Raw genomic sequence first — 22,351 nt, forward strand, 5'->3', positions numbered from 1 at the left:
CAAATCTGACCAGCAAAGTTTCCATGTTTCCATGCAGTACTGTAGTCTCATCTTCTTGACTCAGGCTGAGTTTCTTTTTATTATGTATATGTACAGGATAAGAGGCATTCTAGCCATCTGTTGCAAATAAGTTGTTAAAATTGTTTTTATCTCTGTCTAGGTAATTTTCTCTGACTTATAGAAACAAAAATTAATTGGAAGGAAACAAATATTTTTAATAGAAATCTAAGTATCAACTGTGTAACTGCTAATAATTTTAAATTTTAGATGTGGCAGATTTCCATTATTGCATGAACCACTAGAGTTTCTAGCTTTAATTTTGGCCCTTTGAATGCTACTTGGTCATAGAAAATTATGTAAACTATATGAAATGAATGCTGTGTTAGATTACTCTGAGGCCTTCTTGGATGCCAGAGTACTCATGAATTTTGTTCTGGGCATCTATGTGTAGAATATTACCTCTCTGTCTAGTAACTTTTGTTAATTGTTAATTCCTTTTCATAATTTTACCAGGATTTTCTCTGGATAATTAGAAGAATTTAAAAATAAACTTGTTTAGCTACTTTGCAAAAGTAAACCTTTGTCTGCTGTGTGAGGAACATGTGTGTGAGGTCAGACCTCTGCTCTGAGAAAGCTTTAGGCTCCTGAGTCTGAGCCAGTACGCTTTTTCAGTTTGTAATATCAGGTAGAATTCTTGACTGGTTGTGGCAGCTCTCTAAAGGACCATGGGGTATAGTAAATGTGAAAAAAATCAAGTTGTTTGGATCATTCTTCTCTTTGATAGTGTATGCACAAGGCTTGAATTATAACAACATGTCGGTTTATCAATAGAATAAATACACCACCATTTGTTAGTGTGAGAATACCACTCATGTAAAATAGCAGATGTTTTAAGATGCTTTCAGCTTCTTTGCTTACTTAGGCATTACAGTGGAGGAGAAAAAATTCTGTAATACAGGATTTAATAGCTATTGATGATGTTTAGATGAGTATGTCAGACTCTCTGGTAAGGGTAGCAAACTGCCACCTTTCAGACTGCCAATCTAAGTACAAGTACAGTTATCATTCTTCAACAATTTAGGATAATTTTGTTTTAAAAATTTGAGTCTCCTAATTAACATATTGAGCTATGGTTGTAGTCCTGATATCATTTAAATATTGAAAAAACATTTTAGTAGCTGTACACAATCCTAAAGCTACATGAAAATTATAATAAATGTATGTTTCCATATATGGGAAATGTTCTCACTGAATTTGCGTTTTAAAATACTATAATTTTTTCTGAGAGAAATGGAGGTTGAGTTGCTTTAAGATGTATACATGGTTTTGTGTAAGTGGAGTGTGTACTCAGACCAGTAGAAAAGAAGGAACGCTGTGGTAGTTAACAGCTGGCCTCACAGTCATACATGACCCAATTAGACCAGTCTCAGCTGTTAGGGACTCAGATAGCTATTGGCCAGTTAGCCAGGTGGCAGCCAAATTCAGCCAGTCAGGGCCAGTGTGGGCTTTTGAGGACTAAATAATAGGAGCTGCTCTCAGTAAAATTAGCTGCTGCTGCACAAACCTTGAGTGTCATGTCATGTGTCTGTCTTGACTGCAACAGAGCACTGGTAGCAATTGCAGTTCTGTACAGGAACTGCACCGTGAGTGATATGCAGGTCTGAAGATCTGGGATCATCCCTATCCCTGCATACCCTGTCTATGAGTCAGGTGAGAGAGGTGGTGACTACTAATTCTAGAGCATGGAGTACCCTTCTCCTGGCTCCAGTCCCAAATTAACTAACAAATAACTGGTTTTGTTAATGGTTCACTTACTTTGCAACCCTGTGGAAGAATATTTTTGCTTGGCAGTTGGTTCACATTTGCTTGCTATCTTGATGTCTTATGCTGCCTTTTCAGATACTTACATTGATACTGAGTTTTAAGCTGAAAAACAGGTCAAACATTTAATCAAACATCAGAATACAAATTCCAAATTCCACTTCAATTTTTGTATTTGAGAGAAAAAAGAGGTGACCTTTTAGCTAGAAGCAGATGGTATCCTTTTTCTTCTCTTCACCTTTTCTCCTTCTTAATTTTATTCTGCAATGTTTAATTTATCCCTTCCTGTTCTTTCTTGTATTTTATTCCTCTTTTCTTGTGCTCTAAATATTTTTTTCTGTTCTTTGCTTTGCATCGGTTATTCTTTTCATTGTCATTGTGCCTTTTCCCCAAACTATTGAAAGGAAGGGTTTTTTTCTTGGCAAGACTAAGCTGGTTTATGTCTCACTTCTGTTTTGAGTGTGAAACTGTTTCGAATAAATTCAAATGATCTAAAAATTATAATAGATTATTTTAGTTCTATCTGCAAGGGTCACAAGACTATTACAACACCCATTGCACATTTGAGATTGCTGAAAAAAGATGTTCTTTACTGCAGCATATTTAAGTCTTAGCCCCTGTTTTTAGACACCAGTCCTAGACTTAATCACTGCTTTTTAGAGAAATGAGAATGAGCACTCCTTCAGTTTTCACATAAGTTTGCTATGAAATTACTTAGCAGAGATGTTACTGTAGTTGTGATATACTGGCAAAAAATTAATGCTCAGTGGTCCTCAGACCCCTGCTTCCATGCATGTGATAGTCTTGTCTCAGAGGTGTACTATAAAATTTTCGTGAATATGGATTTTCTTGAGGATGTTTATGGTTGGAGTTTTTTTAGTTTTCATTAAGCTTTTATTTCATTACTTTTTCAAGTTTATATTTAGAAATTATGTTATTAGCTCAGTGAGTTTTTAAAAGCCTCTGCAAGACTGAATTGAAGGATTTGAAGAGTTTTTCAGATAATAAGTGTGTTTGCATGATCATATTGTTTCAAAAAATTGTGGGGCTTTCTTTAGAATGAATGAACATGTTCATCTGAGCTGGGATTATACAGGGTATTGTACAGATGATATTATTATTAGTTAACTACAAATAAAATTTGATTTATGTATTGTTGATTATGTAACTTTTATATATGCTGAAGGAAGCTAAAATGATGTAAATGAAAATACTTTAATGTTAAATTTCACCTGCCTTAGTCGGATTCTCTGGACTGAGTAGGTGTCTTAGTTCCTTTGTGTAGCTTAAGTATCAAAGCTCAGTATTTTTAAAAATTTTAAGTTTTTATAGAGAGAACTTTTTTGAATTGCAAATTAAATTTTCTCAAACTAGTAGAATTTTACTGTGTCTACCATAGCTGCAGTAACATTTAGGTATTCTTAAGAAATATAAAAATGTTTTCCTGGGTATGAATCATGGAACTCCAGAGGTTAATATCACAAGTAAGCTGACTTTAAATACAAGTCCTTTAACTGAAAAATGCCTCGAAGTTGCCCTGGGAATTTCCATTAATACCTCAATTTTTATTAAATGAAAGCATGTTTACCTCTTTGTATAACTCAAATCTTAAAATCCACAAATGTGTGGAATCCACAAAAATGTGCAAATCGTTTATCAAAACCTCAAAACTAAAGTTTCCACTGTAATTTACTGGAATTATATTGTATCTTCTATGTAATTATGTTAATATATTACATTTTCAGTACAATTTCATTCCATTTGAATAAAGTTGTAATATGAATCTGAAAAGTGGTCCTTGAAAGAGGGTACTCTTTTAAGTTCAAGTCTGTTTCAGTGGCTTCAGATCTGCATAATTCTACAAGTCCAGCTGAGCCCCCTTAGGTTTTCCTTCTGACCTTTTTATCCAAATGATAATGAATAGACTATGGTTATAATTGAAGAAAAAATTATAATATGTAAGGAAATCAGAGTAATATAACTGTGATCTTGCAGTCTATATTGGTTCTTCATTCCATTGTTCATCTAAGTGAAAATGCTTTTAGACTTGTATAGGAGCACAGGTCTAGTCTTTGGAAGACTGACAGAATGCACTGTTAGGTAATGTGATAATTTTGTATTGATATTTCGTATATATAATATAGACTGTGTGTTATTATTTATATTGTGCACTTCTTAATCATTGCAGTCTGGAGGTCCTGTGACTGCCTGTTTGTTCAGGAAGCCTTCTTAATAATTCTTCCTTTATAAAAGACATGTCATATCTCCGACCACTTCATTTCCTGAATATTTTTATATTCTGTGAGGTAGAAGGGATAAATTAAGTTTCTAAAATTCTTATTCACTTTTAAGTAACTTTGTTGCTGAAAGCTGTAAATGCATTGTGTCCAAGACCACACAGAACACACTATTCTGGTCTAGTGAAAGCAAAGACACCAGCTTTCTGTCCATTTAGGAATAAGCACAGTTTGTAATCATTTCTGTTACACGCATCCTGGTTCTGTGACCCAGTGTGTTTCTTATTTGTCCCCAGCCTGTTCCTTTCCAATGGTTCTTAACACATGAGCATCAGGAGTTTGTTAGGTGTTGAAAATTGTTTTCTTTCAATGTAACAAGAAAATGTTTCAGTAACTATTTTTAAACAGGAAAATATTCTGAGTATTACTGGATAGTTTTGTCCTGTGGAAGGGTAAGTATCTGAAAATTTTAACCTTTAGACACAGACTAGGACATGGTAATTCTGTAATATGTCTGGTTGTCAGTGTTGTTCAGAATGCTACAAGATGCCCTTCCTAGTCTTCATTTTTTATGGATTTGCTGTAGGCTCCATACCTTCAGAGTCTTCCCGGATCCATGCAGATTGTTTCTCATGTTCAAAGGAGCATAAAATGGCACTAGAGGCTTACATTTCAGCATTTGAAATACTTCCCTACTTCTACAGGGACATCAGAGTCATTATTAGGTTCTGTCAGTCCATTCACAGTAGCACAAGTCTTTATCACACAGCTGATTATAAATTGCAGCTTACCTTAGAAGGGGTCAGTATACTTTTTGCTGGCTGTTTAGCACTTAGAAGAAAACTATTATTTATGGAGCAGAGGAGCTGGTCCCTTAATTCTTTAACTCTTCAACTCCTTTTGGTTTAATAAGCCAAACTTATCAAACTTTGCTTGTGCCTTCTAAAGCCTCTCTCCAGCCGGGCTGCAAATTATGTCGGTTACACTTTGTCTCATGTGTTTGTATCATGTGAGATTGTGTCTTTTAAGACCTCTAACAATTCTTGTCAAGCTTTATCTCTGCTGACAAACCTGAATCATATTCACGGTTTTGCTGTTGTGGAGAAGATGAATACCTACTAGCATGTGTCTGTTAACGAGTGTGATTGGTTGAGCTCTACTCTTCCGTCAGTAACTTCTCACAGCTAATCTACTGAGCAACAACAGATCTGTTCTGGTGTTCTGAAACTCATCTATAAAGCATGTGGAAAGATTTAGGTAGGCATGTTCACATACAGCATCAAAATTTCAGATCTGTCTTCTGTAATGCATTAATCCTTAAGTAGCGAACTGTTCATAGATTATCCACTGTTTTCCCTTTTCAAGGAAACTAATCTTCATACAGCAGATGAATACTGATCTTGGTGGGCTAAAGTGGTTTGTGGTATTGCAGTCACAGTCACCAAATAGTGACTAGTACCAAAATTCTTCTAACTTTCAAAATCTAGCTTATCCAAAACTCAGTTAAGAACATTTCTTGGAAATATTAGAAAGGTCTCTGAAAGATAGTGATAATCTTGTTTGCCCAAGATTTTGCTACAGGCATCAAAAGAAAGCTGTGAGTATATTTCTGTATGAAACTGAGGAGAGAAACTGAAGTTTGTAGCTTCAAATCATTTATACCTAACTAAGGAATGCAAGTATTTGAATCATTTTTTCAATACAAGATGGAGTTAAGGCTGGCAAAGTGGGAAAACACCGTGTATTCATGCTTTGGATATCATTGAAGCTTTTTTTTAACTCAGTATGTGGGTATGTGAAGCTCTGGAGATAATTGTAGTATTCACATAATATTACAAATGTAGTATTTTACCCTAAATGGAAGTCACATTCTCAACTTTTATGCCGTATTAAATGTAACTTCTAGCAAAATCTCAGTTAAATGTTAGCTCATTTACTTAGTGACTTTAAAAAAAGGCTAATGGAATTTGCTATCTGTCTGAGTCTTCATTTAAGCTGTTAATACTTTATGAAAATGTCCCTGAACTGTGAATAATGTAAAAAAGAATTATGCATGTTCTTCCACACTAAAATACTCACTTGTCTGCTGTGAATAAGTCACAGTAGATGGGGAATGCACAGAGTCTATTGGCAAATTGTAGTCTGAAATACTATGGTCTCAGTTTTTAATCATTTTATTCTCCCAGGGTTGTGAACTTTTTAGTCATTTTGCAATTTAGAAAAGCTATTAACTGCACAATTAAATAATGTGCTACTACAAACAGTAAAGTGTACTTAATGCGGTTTAACTAACAACTGCCACTCTTCTGTCCTCCCTTTACTACCTACTGCTTTTGAAAATCCAGTAGTTTCAGTGATCCTATGACCACAGGGTCAGACAGATCATTTTACTGGTCTTGGTGAAAATAAAACATCCTTTCAAAAAAGCAAACAAAACAATAACCTTATGTTGGACTGATTAGTCTTAAATCAACTGTGAAACTGCATCTAAAGGGATTGAAATGACAACAGAAAGCACTGGAATGTTTGAATCTACTCCCAGAACGCTCATCCTGTTTCTCTGTTGTCAGAAAAGGGTTAGGGGATTGGTTTTATTTCTGATAAAGTTGCTAATATGTACTGGTTATTATCAGTTTGAGTTCCAGTTAGACGTCTGTGAAAATAAAATTTATGTGTTGACCATATTTAGCATTTCTTCAGGGATGTATGAAGAAGCATCTTCCAGTCTAGTGTAGTGCATTATAGACGGTGATGATTGGAGAATAAGTGCATAGGAAATCATCTGTCAGTTGCTGATTCAATAGTTAATTAATTAGTTAAAGTGTTAAATTAATAGTTAAAACAGAAAGATTTTCATCTTCCGGTGTAAGAACCTTACTTTCAGTCCTCTGCTGGCAGGAAAAAATATTAATGTTAATAGTATTTATATCTCCATTATACCCTACTCGTGCCATCGTTTTCTGATTGAAATTCAAGATGTAGGCCTAGTGTAATGCTACTCTAGTCGCTTTTCTTCTCCAGAACACCATAGCACTGTTGTTGAGCATGGAGGCGCTTTCTAAGTTCTCTGCACAAGGCTTTCTCCTTTTGTTAGAACCAAGAGGCTTTGCTTGTGCTTGCCCCCCCTAAAGCTGGTTCTGTGCCACTTCAGAAAAGAATTACTGTTTGTCCCAATCCCTTTAGCACAGGCTTCAGTACTTGTACTGCAAGGTTTATCTGGGGACAGAGCAACAATTCAGCTAGATGTCTTAAGAGCAGGTTTTAGCTTGGTGGTCTGAGTTTTTGGCAGTAATTCATTGTGTCTGAGTTCAGTTTCAGATTTTCTGCCTAGACTTGGAATGAGTGAAGAGTATCCTAGAATTGTGTTCTATCTAGAAATAAGCTATGCAGTGATAGCAGAAATTATAAGAATAACCTAGTGCATGCCAAAACAGACTGGCTTACTCAGGTAAATGCAGACTTCTGAGTTAGCTGGAAGAGGATTAAAGAATTGTTGAAGAGGCAGATGAAATATTCTGTGTGGGCAGGTGAGAGATGTCTCACAGTCGATAGTCTTCATTCTCAATTTACCAGATGCCTGCTGAAAATACAATACAATGGAGAGGAACCAGTCCAGTAAGTTCCTGGAAGATAATTCCCTGACACAGCTGGTCAGGATGTCAACAAGGTAGGGTGCCCTACTGGAACTGTTGTTTGTGAGCAGAGGAGGAATGGTGGGGGATGGGATATGATGGTCGGAGATTTTCTGGGCTACTGTGATGACAAAATGACAGAGCTTTTCATTGTCGGAGAAGTAAAAAGGTGCTCCAGCAAAACTGCAGGGGGAAATAAGTATTAAGGATGAGGAAAAGACTGATGTGCCTTTTCTGAAGTGAAGAGGGCAATAATTGTAAAACCACTTGTTCTCGAGGTGCCCAGCCCCTGAACTGTTAGACAGAGAGGATGAGGAGGAAAATGAAGCCCCCATGATCCAATGGGAAATAGTACTACACCACTTAAACACACACACAAGTCTGTGGGGCACATAGCATCCACCCATGGGTACTGAAGAAGCCAGAGCCTTAGCCACATTCCATCATTTAGCAACAGTCCTGGTTAACCATGAAGATCCCAGTTCACTGGAGGTTGGCAAATATGACACCTACCTTCACAAAGGGTTCAAGGGAGGATCTGGGCAACTGTCAGGCTTGACCTCAGTGGTGAGCAAGGATATGGATGGAGTGGGTCATCCTGAGTGCTGTTTCGTGGCACATGTAGGACAACCTGAGGATCAGGCATAGCCAGTGTGAGTTTGTGAAAGGCAGGTCCTGCTTGACAAACTTAGGCTCCTAGTATGATAGGGTAGCCTACTTAGTAGATGAGGGAAGGGCTGTGAATGTTGTCAAACTGGACTTTAGTAAAGCCTTTGAAAATGTTTTCCACTGCATTATCCTGGAGAAACTGGCAGCCTGTGGCTTGGATGCATGTATGCTTTGCTGGTTAAAAGAGTTGCTGGATGGCCAGGCCCAAAGAGGAGTGGTGGTGTATGGAGTTATATCCATCTGGTGGCTGGTCATCTGTTCAGTTCCGTAGGGCTCACTACTGGAGCCCTCACTGACGATGTGGACAAGGGGATCAAGTGCACCCTCGGTCAGTTTGCAGGTAACACCAAGCTGGGTGGGAGTGCTGATCTGCTGGAGGGCAGGAAGGCTCTGCAGAGGGATCTGGACAGGCTGGATCATGGGCTGAGGCCAGTGGTTTGAGGTTCAACAAGGCCCAGTGCTGGGTCCTGCCCTTGGGTCACAACAACCCCAGGCAGTGCCACAGGCTGGGACAGAGTGGCTGGAAAGGACCTGGGGGTGCTGGTGACAGTGGCTGAACATGAGTCAGGGTGTGCCCAGGTGGCCAAGAAGGGCAATGGCATCCTGGCCTGGATCAGCAATGGTGTGGCCAGCAGGAGCAGGGCAGGGATTGTCCCCCTGTACTGGGCACAGGTGAGGCCACACCTGGAATCCTGTGTCCAGCTCTGGTCCCCTCCTGATAGAAAAGACATTGAAGTCTTGGAACAATTCCAGAGAAGGGCAACGGAGCTGGCAAAGAGTCTGGAGCATGACTCCTGTGAGGAGTGGCTGGGAGAAAAGGAGGCTCAGTGGAGACCTTATCACTCTTTGCAATAACCTGAAAGGAAGTTGTAGCTGGGTCAGGGTCAAGCAACATGACAAGAGGATATGGCCTCAAGTTGCAACAGGGGAGATTTAGATTGGATATTAGAAATAATTGTTTCAGTGGGGGTTGTCAAGCCCTGGAATGGGCTGCCTAGGGAAGGGGTAGAGTCAGCACCCCTAGGGATATTAAAAGGACTTGTAGACATGGCACTTCAGGACATGATTTAGTGGTGAACTTGGCAGTGCTGGGTTAACGATTCGGCTATATGAGCTGAAAAGTCTTTTTCAACCCAAATAATAGTATGATTCTGAATTTACACTTGTATCGATTTGGCATTGAATATAGTCATTATGTCAGCTTGAGGCTTTAAGGGTTTTTTTGTGATTGAGTGTTTTCACATTGTCTGGTAACTGTTCTCCATGTGTGGGATGATTAATAGAATTTGAAATAACAATTCTTGTACACCAAAGAGTTGCAGGTTTTTTGCCTAGTCTTCTGACTCTTTTGCATAATGTTTTGCTTTCTTCTCCATCACAATGGGCAAATCATGCAGTATCACATGCCCTCTTTTTCTTGGTGGGTCCTTCTAACTACAGATTCTAAATAATTAGGAGTTCATCAACTTGATTTTGATGAATTTCAGTTCATTAAAATAATTTCCTTGGGTATTGTCATCATTATTTGTCTGGAACATAATTATTTACTACCAGATCTTAGCAGATCTGAGGTAAGAGTAATATATTTAAATTACAATAAAATACATGATTATGAGAAGATCATCTTAATACTTCTTCTGTTGGGGTATGAAGAAGGACCTTAATCAGATTTAAAATATAAGTGTTTTCATAAGAGACATATGCTACTTTTTATTGGAACTCTACTGTTCCGTGTATGTTCCAAAGAAACAATTCTTAAAAAAAAAAAAACAGGAAGTCAGAAATGTGAGAGCTCAAGCTGTTTCTTTGTAACACTTATTAATGAGTTAAATACTGTTTCAAACTCAATATTCCTGTTGAATTCAATAGTACTGATCTGCATGTCTGTTAGCAGTCAAGGCAAGGATATTGAAGACTGAATCAATGAAGATTGAATTATCCTCCTCCTGTTAGAGGAAGCTTCTTCAGTGCAGGTTGTGATGCTCTGGGATCAGGAAATTTCCTTTCACGTTCCCTCTTGTAGGCAAGGGAGGAATTCAGTTACCACTAGACTTGATATAGCATCCTGAGTTTATAGTTTAGAATGTGACTGCCACAAAGAATTGTGGGAAGTAAGGAAATTAAAGTATTTCAGTTGCTATTGCTTAAAATATCTATGAGTTTGCTAGGCATCCTGTAAAACACTAAGAGCAAAATTGGCATCAAGTAATGAAATTTCCCTTCATATTTCTTCTTTTTTTAAAAAAAAAGTCAGTGTCCATCAACCAGAATAAAATGGCAATGTTAATTAATTGTCACTTCTTTCCCCCCTCCCCCCATCCTCCTACCTCTACTAAAGACATTTTTATGGATTCTTTCACTACACCTGAATTTTGACCAAGGCATACAGCCGTTCCAAGTTTTCTGAAGACCTATATCTTATTTTAATTTCAAGTTATTTTCTAGAAATGCCAATTTTGAATCATAGGCTTTAAGTCCAAAAAATACCTAAAATAGTTTGTTGAATAATAGTAAAGATATTTCATATGTCAGTACAACTTATTTCTAAGGAAATTTTGCTCATTTTGTTAATGTGTTTTTCATGTCAGTGCATGTAGTGTTTAGAGCAAATGAGTAGAAAAGCCAAAAGCTATTTTTAAAAAACATATATAAATCTTGCATGAACCTGTGGTGCTGTACAGTACTTCCTTAATGAATAAAACCTGTTGATTCAAATATTCTGTGTATGTCCTTGTCATTTTGTCTTTTGATAGGTTGATGAAGTGGTGGATGAATATAGTGAAAATAATTTCTATGAATCTGAAGAAGAACAGAAAGAGAAGGATCAGAAATTGAAAACCATCTATACTATGGACCCGGATCACAGGCTGCTGTTACGAAATACAAAGCCCCTGCTTCAAAGCCGAAATGCTGCTGTATGACAAATTCCTTTTTGATTAAAATATTAAATCACAAATAATTATTTTTTTAAAAAATTAAAAGATTGAAGAGTTAAATCTACACCTCTTTAAAACTGGTGAAAATAACTCTAGGAGAAGTGTGATGGATCTGTTTTGAATTTAACTTAGCTTGTAAGTGAAACACCTAAACTGATTGTGGTGTGTGCTCCAAATAATACAGACAATCAAAATACTAGAAAAAACTATGAGAGCATTTGAACCCAACTTACATAGCATGTGATGACTCTCCCAGAGGTATCTCTTCATGCTAAAATTCTCAACAGTTAGGATGGCACAAACTGGTACAGTTTATTGGTACAGTTTTATGGAACAGATCTACAAAGAAAATCATACTTGTTATTGATTCATGGATTTGTTCTTTCGAGTCTCACATTTTAGAAGTAGACAATTATACACCACATTTCTAGGGCTGTTGCCCTGGCAGGGTTCCAGGATAGATATGACGTTATAGGTATGGTATGCTAGATTATTTCTGTGAGATTTTAAAATACAGGTAACTTTTTAGAACTGGAAAAAGCCATACTCACAGTGAATCATTGTGATGTTAATCAGATCACAGAATATTAACTTTCTAACCCGAGACTGCCGTGTTAATTAGGACTAGATGTCTTTTGAGAGAAGTCTTACAATGATAATGAATATTCATATCACTCTAAAAACAGTTAGTCCACCATGATTAAGTCACCTTACTACCTATTCTTAATAAGCTAAATAGATGAGGTTAAAATTGTCCATTGAAATATACCTTGAAATTCTAACTCATGAGTCTGACCCTTCTCAAAATCATTTATGATCTGCCAGCTCAGCAGACTTTGGAAACAAGTTGATTACATTTTTATAACTTTTTGCTAAACATCATTGTTCAGTGTCTGTGATATTTCCTAATTTCGTGCAAAGAATAAGTATGTTTGATGTCTTTGCCATCCCACTTCACTAAGCAGTTCAGTTAGTTATTGCCCTGATTCCATAAATACTTTTCTTTATTAAATATGGTATTGATTCTCACACTTATGAACATCTACTTTCTGGTATAAAGTTAACTGAGATGTTAAAGTGCATTTTAGAAGGTGCTATTGAAATTATGCTACTTTGAATTGCTATTATGGGATTATTCATACTATTCACAGAATTTACCTACAGTTAGTTTAATTAGTGGCTTTCCATGTGACCTTATGTTTTTTGTCAGCAGTAAAAGATACTTGTGGTATATTGCTAAAAATCTTGAAGTTATTTCCTCGATTTAGATGTTTTTAATTGCTTTTTATTGTTGAATAATAATTTTTCTTTCATTAGTAGTAGGATTTGAGATTCCAAGTTAAGTGTTACTATGAGGGCTTTGCTTGGAGTGTCAATGATTTGTTTTGTTTGAAACAGAGAATTGATCATGACACTGGTATAGGAAAGGTTGTGACATGACACTCACTAGCATAAAGCTCATACTTTGTCTTTTATTTATGAGAAAATCCAAGAAGACAAAAACAGGATTTAAGTTGCTTATGTCTCAGTCTTCTGCTCAGTCTCAGTCTTCTTGTTAGCCTGGATATTGGTATACACCCCTGTAGCTTTTACTTTCTGTTGGATTTGATACTTCAAAATTTTCCAGTAAAGACAGCTGTTGTTATATAAATTGCATAGTAGAATAATAGAATGAAAGGTCTGGAGTGGAAAGTAGATAAAAGGTGAAACTGAACCTGTAGTAATAAAGGAAAAGCACATTAGAAAAACTTGTAAAGAATATTTCTTCATTACTTTGTACAGCTGATGTTAGCAAAACTGATTTATCAAGGGTGGTATCACTGTGTTTGTGATTTAAATTACCTAATGCTTTTTCTCTTTGTCCCTATTTCTATGACCTTCTATTTATTATAGCATACAGTAAATACTGGGAGGAAGTAAAGGTACTTAATTAGTAAAAATATATTTATTTCAGTATTGTTCCTCAGTCTGCTTTGCTGATTTCAAAGACCACAGGTAGGCACTTTGCTTTCTGAAGAAGAGTGAGCTGGTAGTCCTAGAGGTCTGAAGCAAATGTGGTAGATATGAATGATGATTTGATGTTAAGGTGCTGCTCTGAATGTTCTTCCTTAGGTAGTAATGGCAGTTGCACAGCTTCACTGGCATTTGGCACCAAAATCTGAAGCTGGTATTGTTTCTAAGTCATTGGTGCGTTTACTCCGTAGTAACAGGTAGGTGAAGTCCCTACTTTACATCACTGTATGTACTTTTTTGTGCATATTTGTTTAGCCATAGTTATAAGAATGTAATTATTACAAAATTAATTTGATTTTGAAATTGTCCTGTAATACTCACTTTCACTCAACAAATTAGGATCACTAGAAGTCATTCCCTCATTTTTGATATCCTGTCCAGGGATCCAGGGATCATTGGTTATTGTGATTTATTCATATGCTTTTTGTTTTGACAAGAACATGGCTGCCTAGTTAGCATTTAAATAGAGTCAGTACTGAATGGTTTGTTTAATATCTTGATGTTTTTTAAATTACTGGAAGTTTAGTTCTGTTGAGTTCCTTACTATCTTGCTAAGCACTAAAGAAGTCTTCTGATGTATATTTTATTTTCCTGCACTGTAACACCAATCTCAAAATAGGTGAGTTTAGAAGGGATCACTGCATATTGTCTCATCCAACTTCCTACTTACGGAGGGCCTCCTGAAGCATAGTACTCAGGACTGTGTCTAGTCAGCTTTTGGGTATCTCAAGGGAAGGAGACAACATATGTGTTAAAATTGATATTGCCACTTGATACTGCTGTATCTTCTGTGTTTCCTTAATTCTTGGATGGTTTTTAAAGAACAAGTTTATATTTAATTCAGAACATTCTGTTTTGACTTAGTCATCTTCAAAAGTATTTTGTCTGGCTTTCTATGAAAGGTCTTGTCAGCTACATTTAATAAGAGTGTTGGTGCTATTTTTGCATTTGTATTTCATAGTTTTTGTGTAGTGTGCCAATGTTTTCTGCACAGAAGTGTTTTTCACCCTATTCACTTTTTAGATTTTGAACTTCCATGTGTTTGTATGAAAAGCCCTGAAAGGTTTACATGAGACGATATTAATTGTTTTTAGCATAACTTCTTAACTAAAAATGGTATTTTTGGCTGGAACTTCACTGTGAGAATAATTTACTTTTTAAATCAGTTTTTTCAAACAGACACAAAGGTTTTTAAAAAAACCTCACTTTTGTGTGTCTGGCAAGATTACTCATCCTAGATATACCTTGACTTTTGTCAGCCCTGCCATCAAGGAGCCGTTTCTCTGTAAAAGTTGCACAGCTCAATACCTGTATTGTTTAAAAGTTGGTAAAGAAGTAAAATGGGACTAGGTAGAGTATTCAGTCTTTTATTTCAGAGAAGACTGAATCCCTGTTGTTTTTGTGTTTGGCTTTATAGTACAGTATGCTTCCCGTTCTCTTTATGCGAAGATGAGTAAAGTGCCTAAAGCAATTGGCAGATAATGTATAAACTTGTAATCACAGGTTGAAAGGATCATTTGTATGTGGTTTATTGCTTGTTTATACTCAGATTTCATTGAAGGGAAAGTCACTTCTTTCCTGGATCTCAACTGGTACCTTAAATGACATTAGTCTTCTGATTTTTCTGTCTTGAATGGCTTTTCTGTTTTCTGTTACCATTCTGGGTGAAACACTTCTGCTTTTAGAACCACTTTGAAATAAGGTTTTGCTATTTGCCCTTGAAGTTATTTGCCTGTGGCCTTCAAATTAATGTCAACTAAGCTATAATGTAGTTAGGGTGAGAGTACCCGAAAGAGCATCTCATAGCAATTTCCAGTCTTGTTTCATCATGTGTAGCTGACTATTGCCGTGCACCTATGTAAGAATTGCATAAAATTGGTTTAAAAGATCTTAAGTACGTCTCTATTATCACTTTTCTTTGTAAGCAACATCTGTAATCACCTTAGGGCTGTTAGACAGTTTTGAGTAAGAAGAGATAATGGGTATTATGATTTCTCATTAGGATGAGATTTGCAGCATGCAAAGACTTGAGCACTCATGGTTCAGAAAAATTGTGTGTAAGTTATTACTTAGGTTTTAAGCAAGTGGTGACACAAAATCTGCACTTTAAAAGCTTCAGACTAGTATCCAGATTTCTTTTTGTTCACTCATGGCTAAGCTTTTAAACTCATACATTAATGATGAGAATGCCCTCTCCAAACACGTTTAATGTTTTTGTATTATATTATTGTCTATCTCTTTCAAAGTCTATTGTGTAAAACTGTTAGTTTTTATAGATGTATATGTCTGTCAGTGTATACCCTTGAGTCACAGGAGATCCTGGCGCATTTTGAGAATTTTTAGAAAAATTCTTAAGAGAAAAATGTCATAGCATTTCTTGCTAATTGTACAAGGATTAACTGTTCTTGTAATTAATGCAGTTATTTCAACTCTGCAGATAAAGCTTATGTGTTTTCATTCTCAGTTATATCCTGAAATATTTATTTCAAGAAGGTGGATGAAACGTAAGGCTTTTGTAAGCTCTTTCCATTATATTAAAATCATAAATGTAATTCTGGTTTGAATAAGTACCCACTGCCTACAAAATGCACCATTGCACTGGTGTCAGTGAGTATTTTGCATATTGGAGTTTTAAAAAATGAAAGCCTGGTTTCATCATGTGTCTCTCTTCTGTGAATCAAATTATGAGACTGGCAGTTGGCAATAAGCTTTGCCTTCTATGTTTGTGCCAAAACAGATGGATAACTAACTTTATGTTCAAATAGAATTGAACTTTCTTTGCTGTGTTGAATTATTCTATGCATCAGTAATTTTGTGGAATGACTCTTATTTTTCTTTTCATGTTCTAGAGAGGTGCAGTATATTGTCCTGCAAAATATTGCCACTATGTCAATTCAGAGAAAGGTATACCCTATTTAGAATTTTTTAAATCACACTGTGTATGAAACACAGGAGAGTTACTTAAATATATTCTGATTTTCAGGGCATGTTTGAACCTTATCTGAAGAGTTTCTATGTTAGATCAACTGATCCAACTATGATCAAAACACTCAAGGTGAGTTTATTAAAGGCAAATTTTTCTATATACTGCTGAACTAAGCAGTTTGCAACAGAAAGGTAAAATGTTTTTCACTGATATGACACAGGTCATTCTGTGCTGTTTCTTTATCTCACTAAGTATGGAGGTCTTTAGTTAAGTCCACAAGGAGCCTTCAGGCTTGTCAGGCTATCTGAAAGTTTGTGTTACTGTGTTGCAGGTGGAAGAGTGGCTGTATTTTCCACTAGAGCTTTTAGGACCTTTCAGTGATAGAGAGCATTATAATTTTTTTTCAACCAGGTATTCTAACATTGAGAGTTGACTATTTCATGGGAAGAAAAGAGTCTTTAATACTGTTAGGTTAAAAAGAGTTTAAATCTGTTCCTCTGTACAAAATGGGGCAGCATTTGAGTCCCAAATTTTCTTTGAAGTCAGCATTTGACAGGAGAAGTACTTTAGGCTTTCCTCAAGGCCACATCTCAATGCATGTTTTCAGCTGTTGTCTTGTTGTTTTCTCTGTAGTAATGCTTTAACAAATGTGAAATCCTTGACAAAACAATGGCTAAAAAAGTGTCTACTATTATGTGCCTTTTCTCTTGTTTTGCTTTAGATTGTCATAGGCACTTATATTTAGGAGTTGAAGGTAGTTTTCTGAAAGAAACTATTTTTTCCTTATCTTTGTTAACATGCATATTGCACTTATATGTGCAAGAGCAGTGTAGTACAAGATGGCTATGCCAAAACTATCATGTTTACATGGAAAATAAATATATTTTTGTATTTTATACCAACAATAAGACTTAAGTAAATTTGAGGCAGTTGGAAGCAAAAAGATATTCTCTACATTTTAGAAATATTGTGAGGAATGTTATCCAAGAATAGTCAGTCCAAAAATAATAGAAAGTTTATGTATTTCAATTCCCATATTAATTGATAATATATTGGAGAAGAGGTGGAGAAGTAGAAATTGTGGTTTGTCCTTTCATTGTTTCATTTGTTTCATGATGGCTTAAAAATTTAGAAGACCCTAAACTTTTTCATACGTAAAAAATCTTGTGGTTTTCTCCCTCTTCTACGTCTGTTGTTCAAGCCTACCTATTTCAAAATAGAATGGTGAGACCCATGGCCATAATTAATATGTAGGAGTGCCCTAGAATTTATCTCCTGTGCTGTTTGGATTTCTGTTTTTTCTTTTTCTTTTCCAACATCAAGTTTGCTTTTTTGATCATTGGTTAGCATTGAGCTTAGCATTGAGCTTTCACAGTAACCTATTTTAATCACAAATTCTCAGTTATAATTAGTTGTCATCATATCAGAGTCCGTAGTTTTCTGAACAGTTAAAACTTCTACTATTCGGAACCCTTGCACAGATTTTCTTAGTCAGCCTTTGTCTTCATATCCTGGAAAAATGTAGCATCAGTTGAAAACTTTGTCACCTGTCTTCTTACTTTCACAGTTCATATGTGGAAAAGGCCAGTGAAGATATTTTTGATGTTCTGTTGATAGCTACCCTCTACTATAAAATAATCTCCTTTTCTCTTGCATGTTTCTCTTTTTCATTTATCCTCTTGCTTTCTATGCTATTCTAGATACATATCTTTAAGAGCCTTGTGTGATTTGTCTTAAGAAATTGTTTTGAAGTACAAGTGGACTATATAATTTGAATATCCTTTTCTGGATGCCTCCAAGTCAAAAAATACCAACATATTTCTGAGGCATGACTTCCCTTTGGACAGATAGGGTTGTGTTTTCAGTTTACTTCATTCAAAGTTGAAACAGCCTGGAAGCATAGCATCTTAACAATATATGCCAAGTGTTGTATATCATCCTTTTGTTCACCAGAAACAAAGAGGAGGGATTCCAGGGTCTGATGTTGTTGGTGTTGAACAAGATCTGAGGAATCTCACAGATGCAAATGTTTAATTCCTGAATTTAAAGGTTTTTTATTACAATTCATCTGAATATAATGGCCAATTTATTTCTCCCCTGATGCAGTTGTGACTTCTGTTATTTCTTCTTATACTATTGTGTGGTTCTTATATGCTAAAGTGTGTTGTATAGAAAAGCTGACAGAAGTAGTTCAAGCCCATTTGATATGCAATGAAACAGTAAAGCTCAGGCTCATGAAAAATGCATCACTGAAACACAGAGTCCTGCTTTGTAGACTTTGTAAGTACTTGCAAGGAAAATATGCTTCCTGAGCGCAATGGTGGTACCAGTTGGTACTGATATCTGGTATACTCTATTGAGTGGTATTTTTAATATATATTTTATATACAATAAAAGTGTAGTGTACATGTGGTACTGTTTATAATATTTTATTTTAACTTTTGACAATGTGTCTGGGTTTTTTCCTTGTAGCTTGAAATCATAACAAATTTAGCAAATGAAGCCAACATATCAACTCTGCTTCGAGAATTTCAGGTTTGTGCCAAAGTGTATTCTTTTTATATTTATGATCTCTTTTCCATTGTCAGATGTTCCTCCTAGGCTTAAATTTTTCAAGTTTAAGTATTTTTGAGGATAAAATATTCCAAATGTGGAAATTAAAGCCTCTCATACCATAATGGATAAAGGAGCTACTTGTATACAGAAAGGAATCCAAATATTTTGTTTCTCTCTCTCCTTCCAGCTACCAAAAAAGGAAAGAAAAAAAGTGATGAGTAAAACTCAATCATTCCATATTCTTAAGCACAAATTCCAGCAACTTGACTGACACAATAAGTCACTGTATGACAGGGTCTTATTTTAACAGTATTTGGCCATTTGTTGCCAAACCTCATTTCCATAAGTCATTTGATGAAATTGTGTTTATTGTCTCCAGTATCTTTATGTGTCAGCAAGATCTTCTGCCTATATCGTGAAACACTGTCTGTCCTTTCTTTCCTCTTTGCTTGTGACATCTATTTGCATTGCTTCAGTTCTCTGGCTGGATTTCTGTGAAAGGTACTGGTTCTCAGGCAGGTAGGTTGTTCATAGTTTCACAGATGCTCCTAGTTAATTGAACTGAAACCTCTCTGAAGAGAGAGCTCATCAACTCCTCCAACCTTGCACACAAACTAATGGCAATTTTTGGGTAACAGCCCCCTGCCCCAAGCTTTCTTGAAATCAGAGGTTTGCATGTCCATGGGTGACCAAAGCGTGCAAGAAAATGTGTTCTACAAGTGACAGTGAGGTGAAAAATTATAGCTTCTAATGTTCATTGTAGCTTTCTAAGTTTAATTTATTATACAGTATGTTTGCCTCATGAGAATAATATGGTAAGTCTTTGTTTGACAAGAGTTACATAGTGACTAACAAAAATCTTGTTTCTTTAGACTTATGTGAAAAGCCAAGACAAGCAGTTTGCTGCAGCTACGATTCAGGCTATAGGCAGATGCGCAACTAACATCACCGAAGTGACTGACACATGCCTTAACGGCCTCGTCTGTTTGCTGTCCAACAGGGATGGTAAGCTAAGGTTCTCTTCGTTTTCTGGATAGCTGATAACATGAAATGTTTTCTTAGAGAGAACCACACAAAGCTTCAGATCACATCAAGAAGTGAAAATTGACATCTATAAGAATTTGGCTGACAACTGGATAAAAATTCTTCCAAATTCTTCCAAAGGCTCTGGTATTCACTGAGTAGTTATTTTCTCTTCTGATAGAGAATTAATTCGTTGTGGCCCTCAATTACATGTTTACCTACTTTTTCTTAAAATACTGTGATTATTGAAGTGTACTGGTTAGATTTTCATAGGTAGCAATAGTTAGTTACAAGCTAAGTTGCATCAAAGCAGTTAGCCTGTAGAGGGTGCTGAAAGCTTGGATTTTTTTTTTTTTTCTGTAGTGCATCAATGCCTAAATAAAAACACATATTAAATAGTTTTAGGATAAATGGCCCCAAATGTGGCGTGGTTTTGTACTATAGCCTTCTGTAATTTTTGGATAGCAAAACAAAGTTTCAAATCATTAGGGAACACAACAAGGAGCAGATAAAGTCAAAGAGGATATAGCAGCACGGTAAGTCAATACCTAATAATATTGTATTTTCTTACTAGTTACCAATGAATATGACAGTCTTATTTCATAAGAAGTCAGTAATTTCTATATGAAATCACAAGTCATAAAATTACTGGAAGTGTTAATACATCTGGTAACTAGTACATATCTCTTCAAATTACTGTTAGAATGGCATAAAAGAAAGGCAACTTATAGCATCCAGTTTATATGTATTAATCGTGTATCTGAGATTTGTTATTGATGTTACAAGGATGGAAGAGTTAACAAGGTAACTTTGGCTAGTTCTGAGAAGCAGAAAGTTATGTTTGTCTGGGTAATTAGCTGTAGTGATGGCCTTTTAGTTTGTTTTTAACCCTAATAGCATTGTTAGTAGCCGTAATAACAGAATGGTTTGAGTTAGAAGGGACCTTTAAATTTCATGTAGTCCAGCCTCTCTGTCATGGGCAGTGACATGTTGCACAGACCAAGTGGCTTGGAATTCCATCTAACCTGACCTTGAATGTTTTTGGGGAAGGAGCACTCACCAAAATGGCATCCTGTCCAAAACCAGTTGTAATTTTGCTGCTTTTGGAAAAAGTGATTATACAACTTATAAACTGTCGATAAATTAGTCTTCACTTGTGTGTTTTAGTTGCTACAAGGGTGGGTTAATGTAAGTGAATGAAAATTTGATGTAACATTAATTATTTCAAATGTTGTGTTTCAGAATTTACTTTTTGAATGTTCCCTGGTAATATACTCCATGCTGAGATGATTTTCTAAGGTTCTGTTATAATGCAGCCGAATTCTGAATTATGGAAGAAGTCTTTAATTAGTTCTGCAATTTACTGTCTGCTGTATTGTTAATTTTTTTGTGTACATCATTATTTGGCAAACTGGAACACTGTATGACTAAGTGTATTTTAAGTTTTTGGGAATTGTCAGGCTGCAGGGTCTTCGGAGATTGTCTTGCTTAGTCAATTCCACATGGCTTCAAAATTGTTAGAGGAAACTAAGATTTTTACTATGACTTTAAAATTCAAACTGCTGGTACCCTATGTAGTCTTTATTGATAATGGCATTCCTGATCAGATTTTCTGTGATTTTCAGTCTTTATTTTAAGAATTTAATTTACTTTTTTGTAATCCTTTAGATATGATTTAGACTGTTTCAAAATTCTTATGTTCATTTATCATTGTCTTGTATGGACTTCCTCTTTGATAATACTAGTAGGTGTTATATTTTTAAATTGTTTTACTGCACATACAGAATGCTAGTTTTATTTCCCCTTCTAGTATTTTGCTGGAGTTTATTATGGTTTTGAACATTAAGTGTTTCTCTTTTATTTCTGCTGATTTTTGGTATCCTCTGTGTGTGCACAATGTAAGCCTCACAGAGTATGACTATGTCAGTCCTTATTCTGATACAAATGCATTTTGATTTTGTTTGTATTTTTTTTCCCAGCATCTAGACTTTTGTAAAATAACCATACTAGTCTACAATTGTTTACAATTGTGATAACAAATTGTTTACTATTCTGGTTTCTTTTCTTTAAATTTGCTTCCACAGATAGCGTGAAAGTAGTTCCTATGGTGATGTCTGCTGCAGTTGATATTGCCATAGTCAGTTTTACATTGTCAACAAGTGTTTATAATAATGACTTCATGTGCACTAATTTTTTTGGGTTCAGTTTTATTTTTCTTAACTGTTCAGTGCTTCACAAAATACTGAATGATGAAAATTGCCATTCCAATGTTCCCCACTATAAATATTCCAGATTGTCATTTTCAAGTTTCAAGAATTGGCTTCCTATTTTAATATCTGGCAAAATACAGTGTAAATTTAATTGATCTGTAGGATTGTGCAAGACCTTGAGATGTTAACCTTGCTTCAAGAAGTTAGTCTAGAAAAATGACAGATGTCATGTCAAATAAAAGCTGACACAAAAAGCTACAAGCTAAAATCTAAGCATTTCAGAGGCATATGACATAATGATATGCTCAGAGCTCTTGGAAAGCCTTTC

General features: G+C 35.7%; 1 protein-coding gene across 5 annotated transcripts in view; it reads left to right on the plus strand.

The window, feature by feature from the left end:
* Window positions 1-22,351, plus strand: part of AP3B1 (adaptor related protein complex 3 subunit beta 1) — a 153,228-nt gene that overhangs the window by 44,928 nt on the left and 85,949 nt on the right. For all 5 annotated transcript variants that reach the window (XR_005255446.1, XR_005255447.1, XM_038125180.1 and 2 more), the window contains exons 8-13: window positions 11,113-11,274; window positions 13,408-13,505; window positions 16,158-16,212; window positions 16,292-16,363; window positions 18,707-18,769; window positions 19,663-19,795. Coding sequence is in view for 3 of the 5 variants with exons in the window: in XM_038125180.1 (XP_037981108.1) it covers window positions 11,113-11,274; window positions 13,408-13,505; window positions 16,158-16,212; window positions 16,292-16,363; window positions 18,707-18,769; window positions 19,663-19,795 (583 nt within the window). In the remaining 2 variants the exon portion in view is untranslated. The remainder of the gene's footprint in view (window positions 1-11,112; window positions 11,275-13,407; window positions 13,506-16,157; window positions 16,213-16,291; window positions 16,364-18,706; window positions 18,770-19,662; window positions 19,796-22,351) is intronic.

This window comes from Motacilla alba, chromosome Z, assembly GCF_015832195.1.
Source record: "Motacilla alba alba isolate MOTALB_02 chromosome Z, Motacilla_alba_V1.0_pri, whole genome shotgun sequence".
Classification (NCBI taxonomy): domain Eukaryota; kingdom Metazoa; phylum Chordata; class Aves; order Passeriformes; family Motacillidae; genus Motacilla; species Motacilla alba.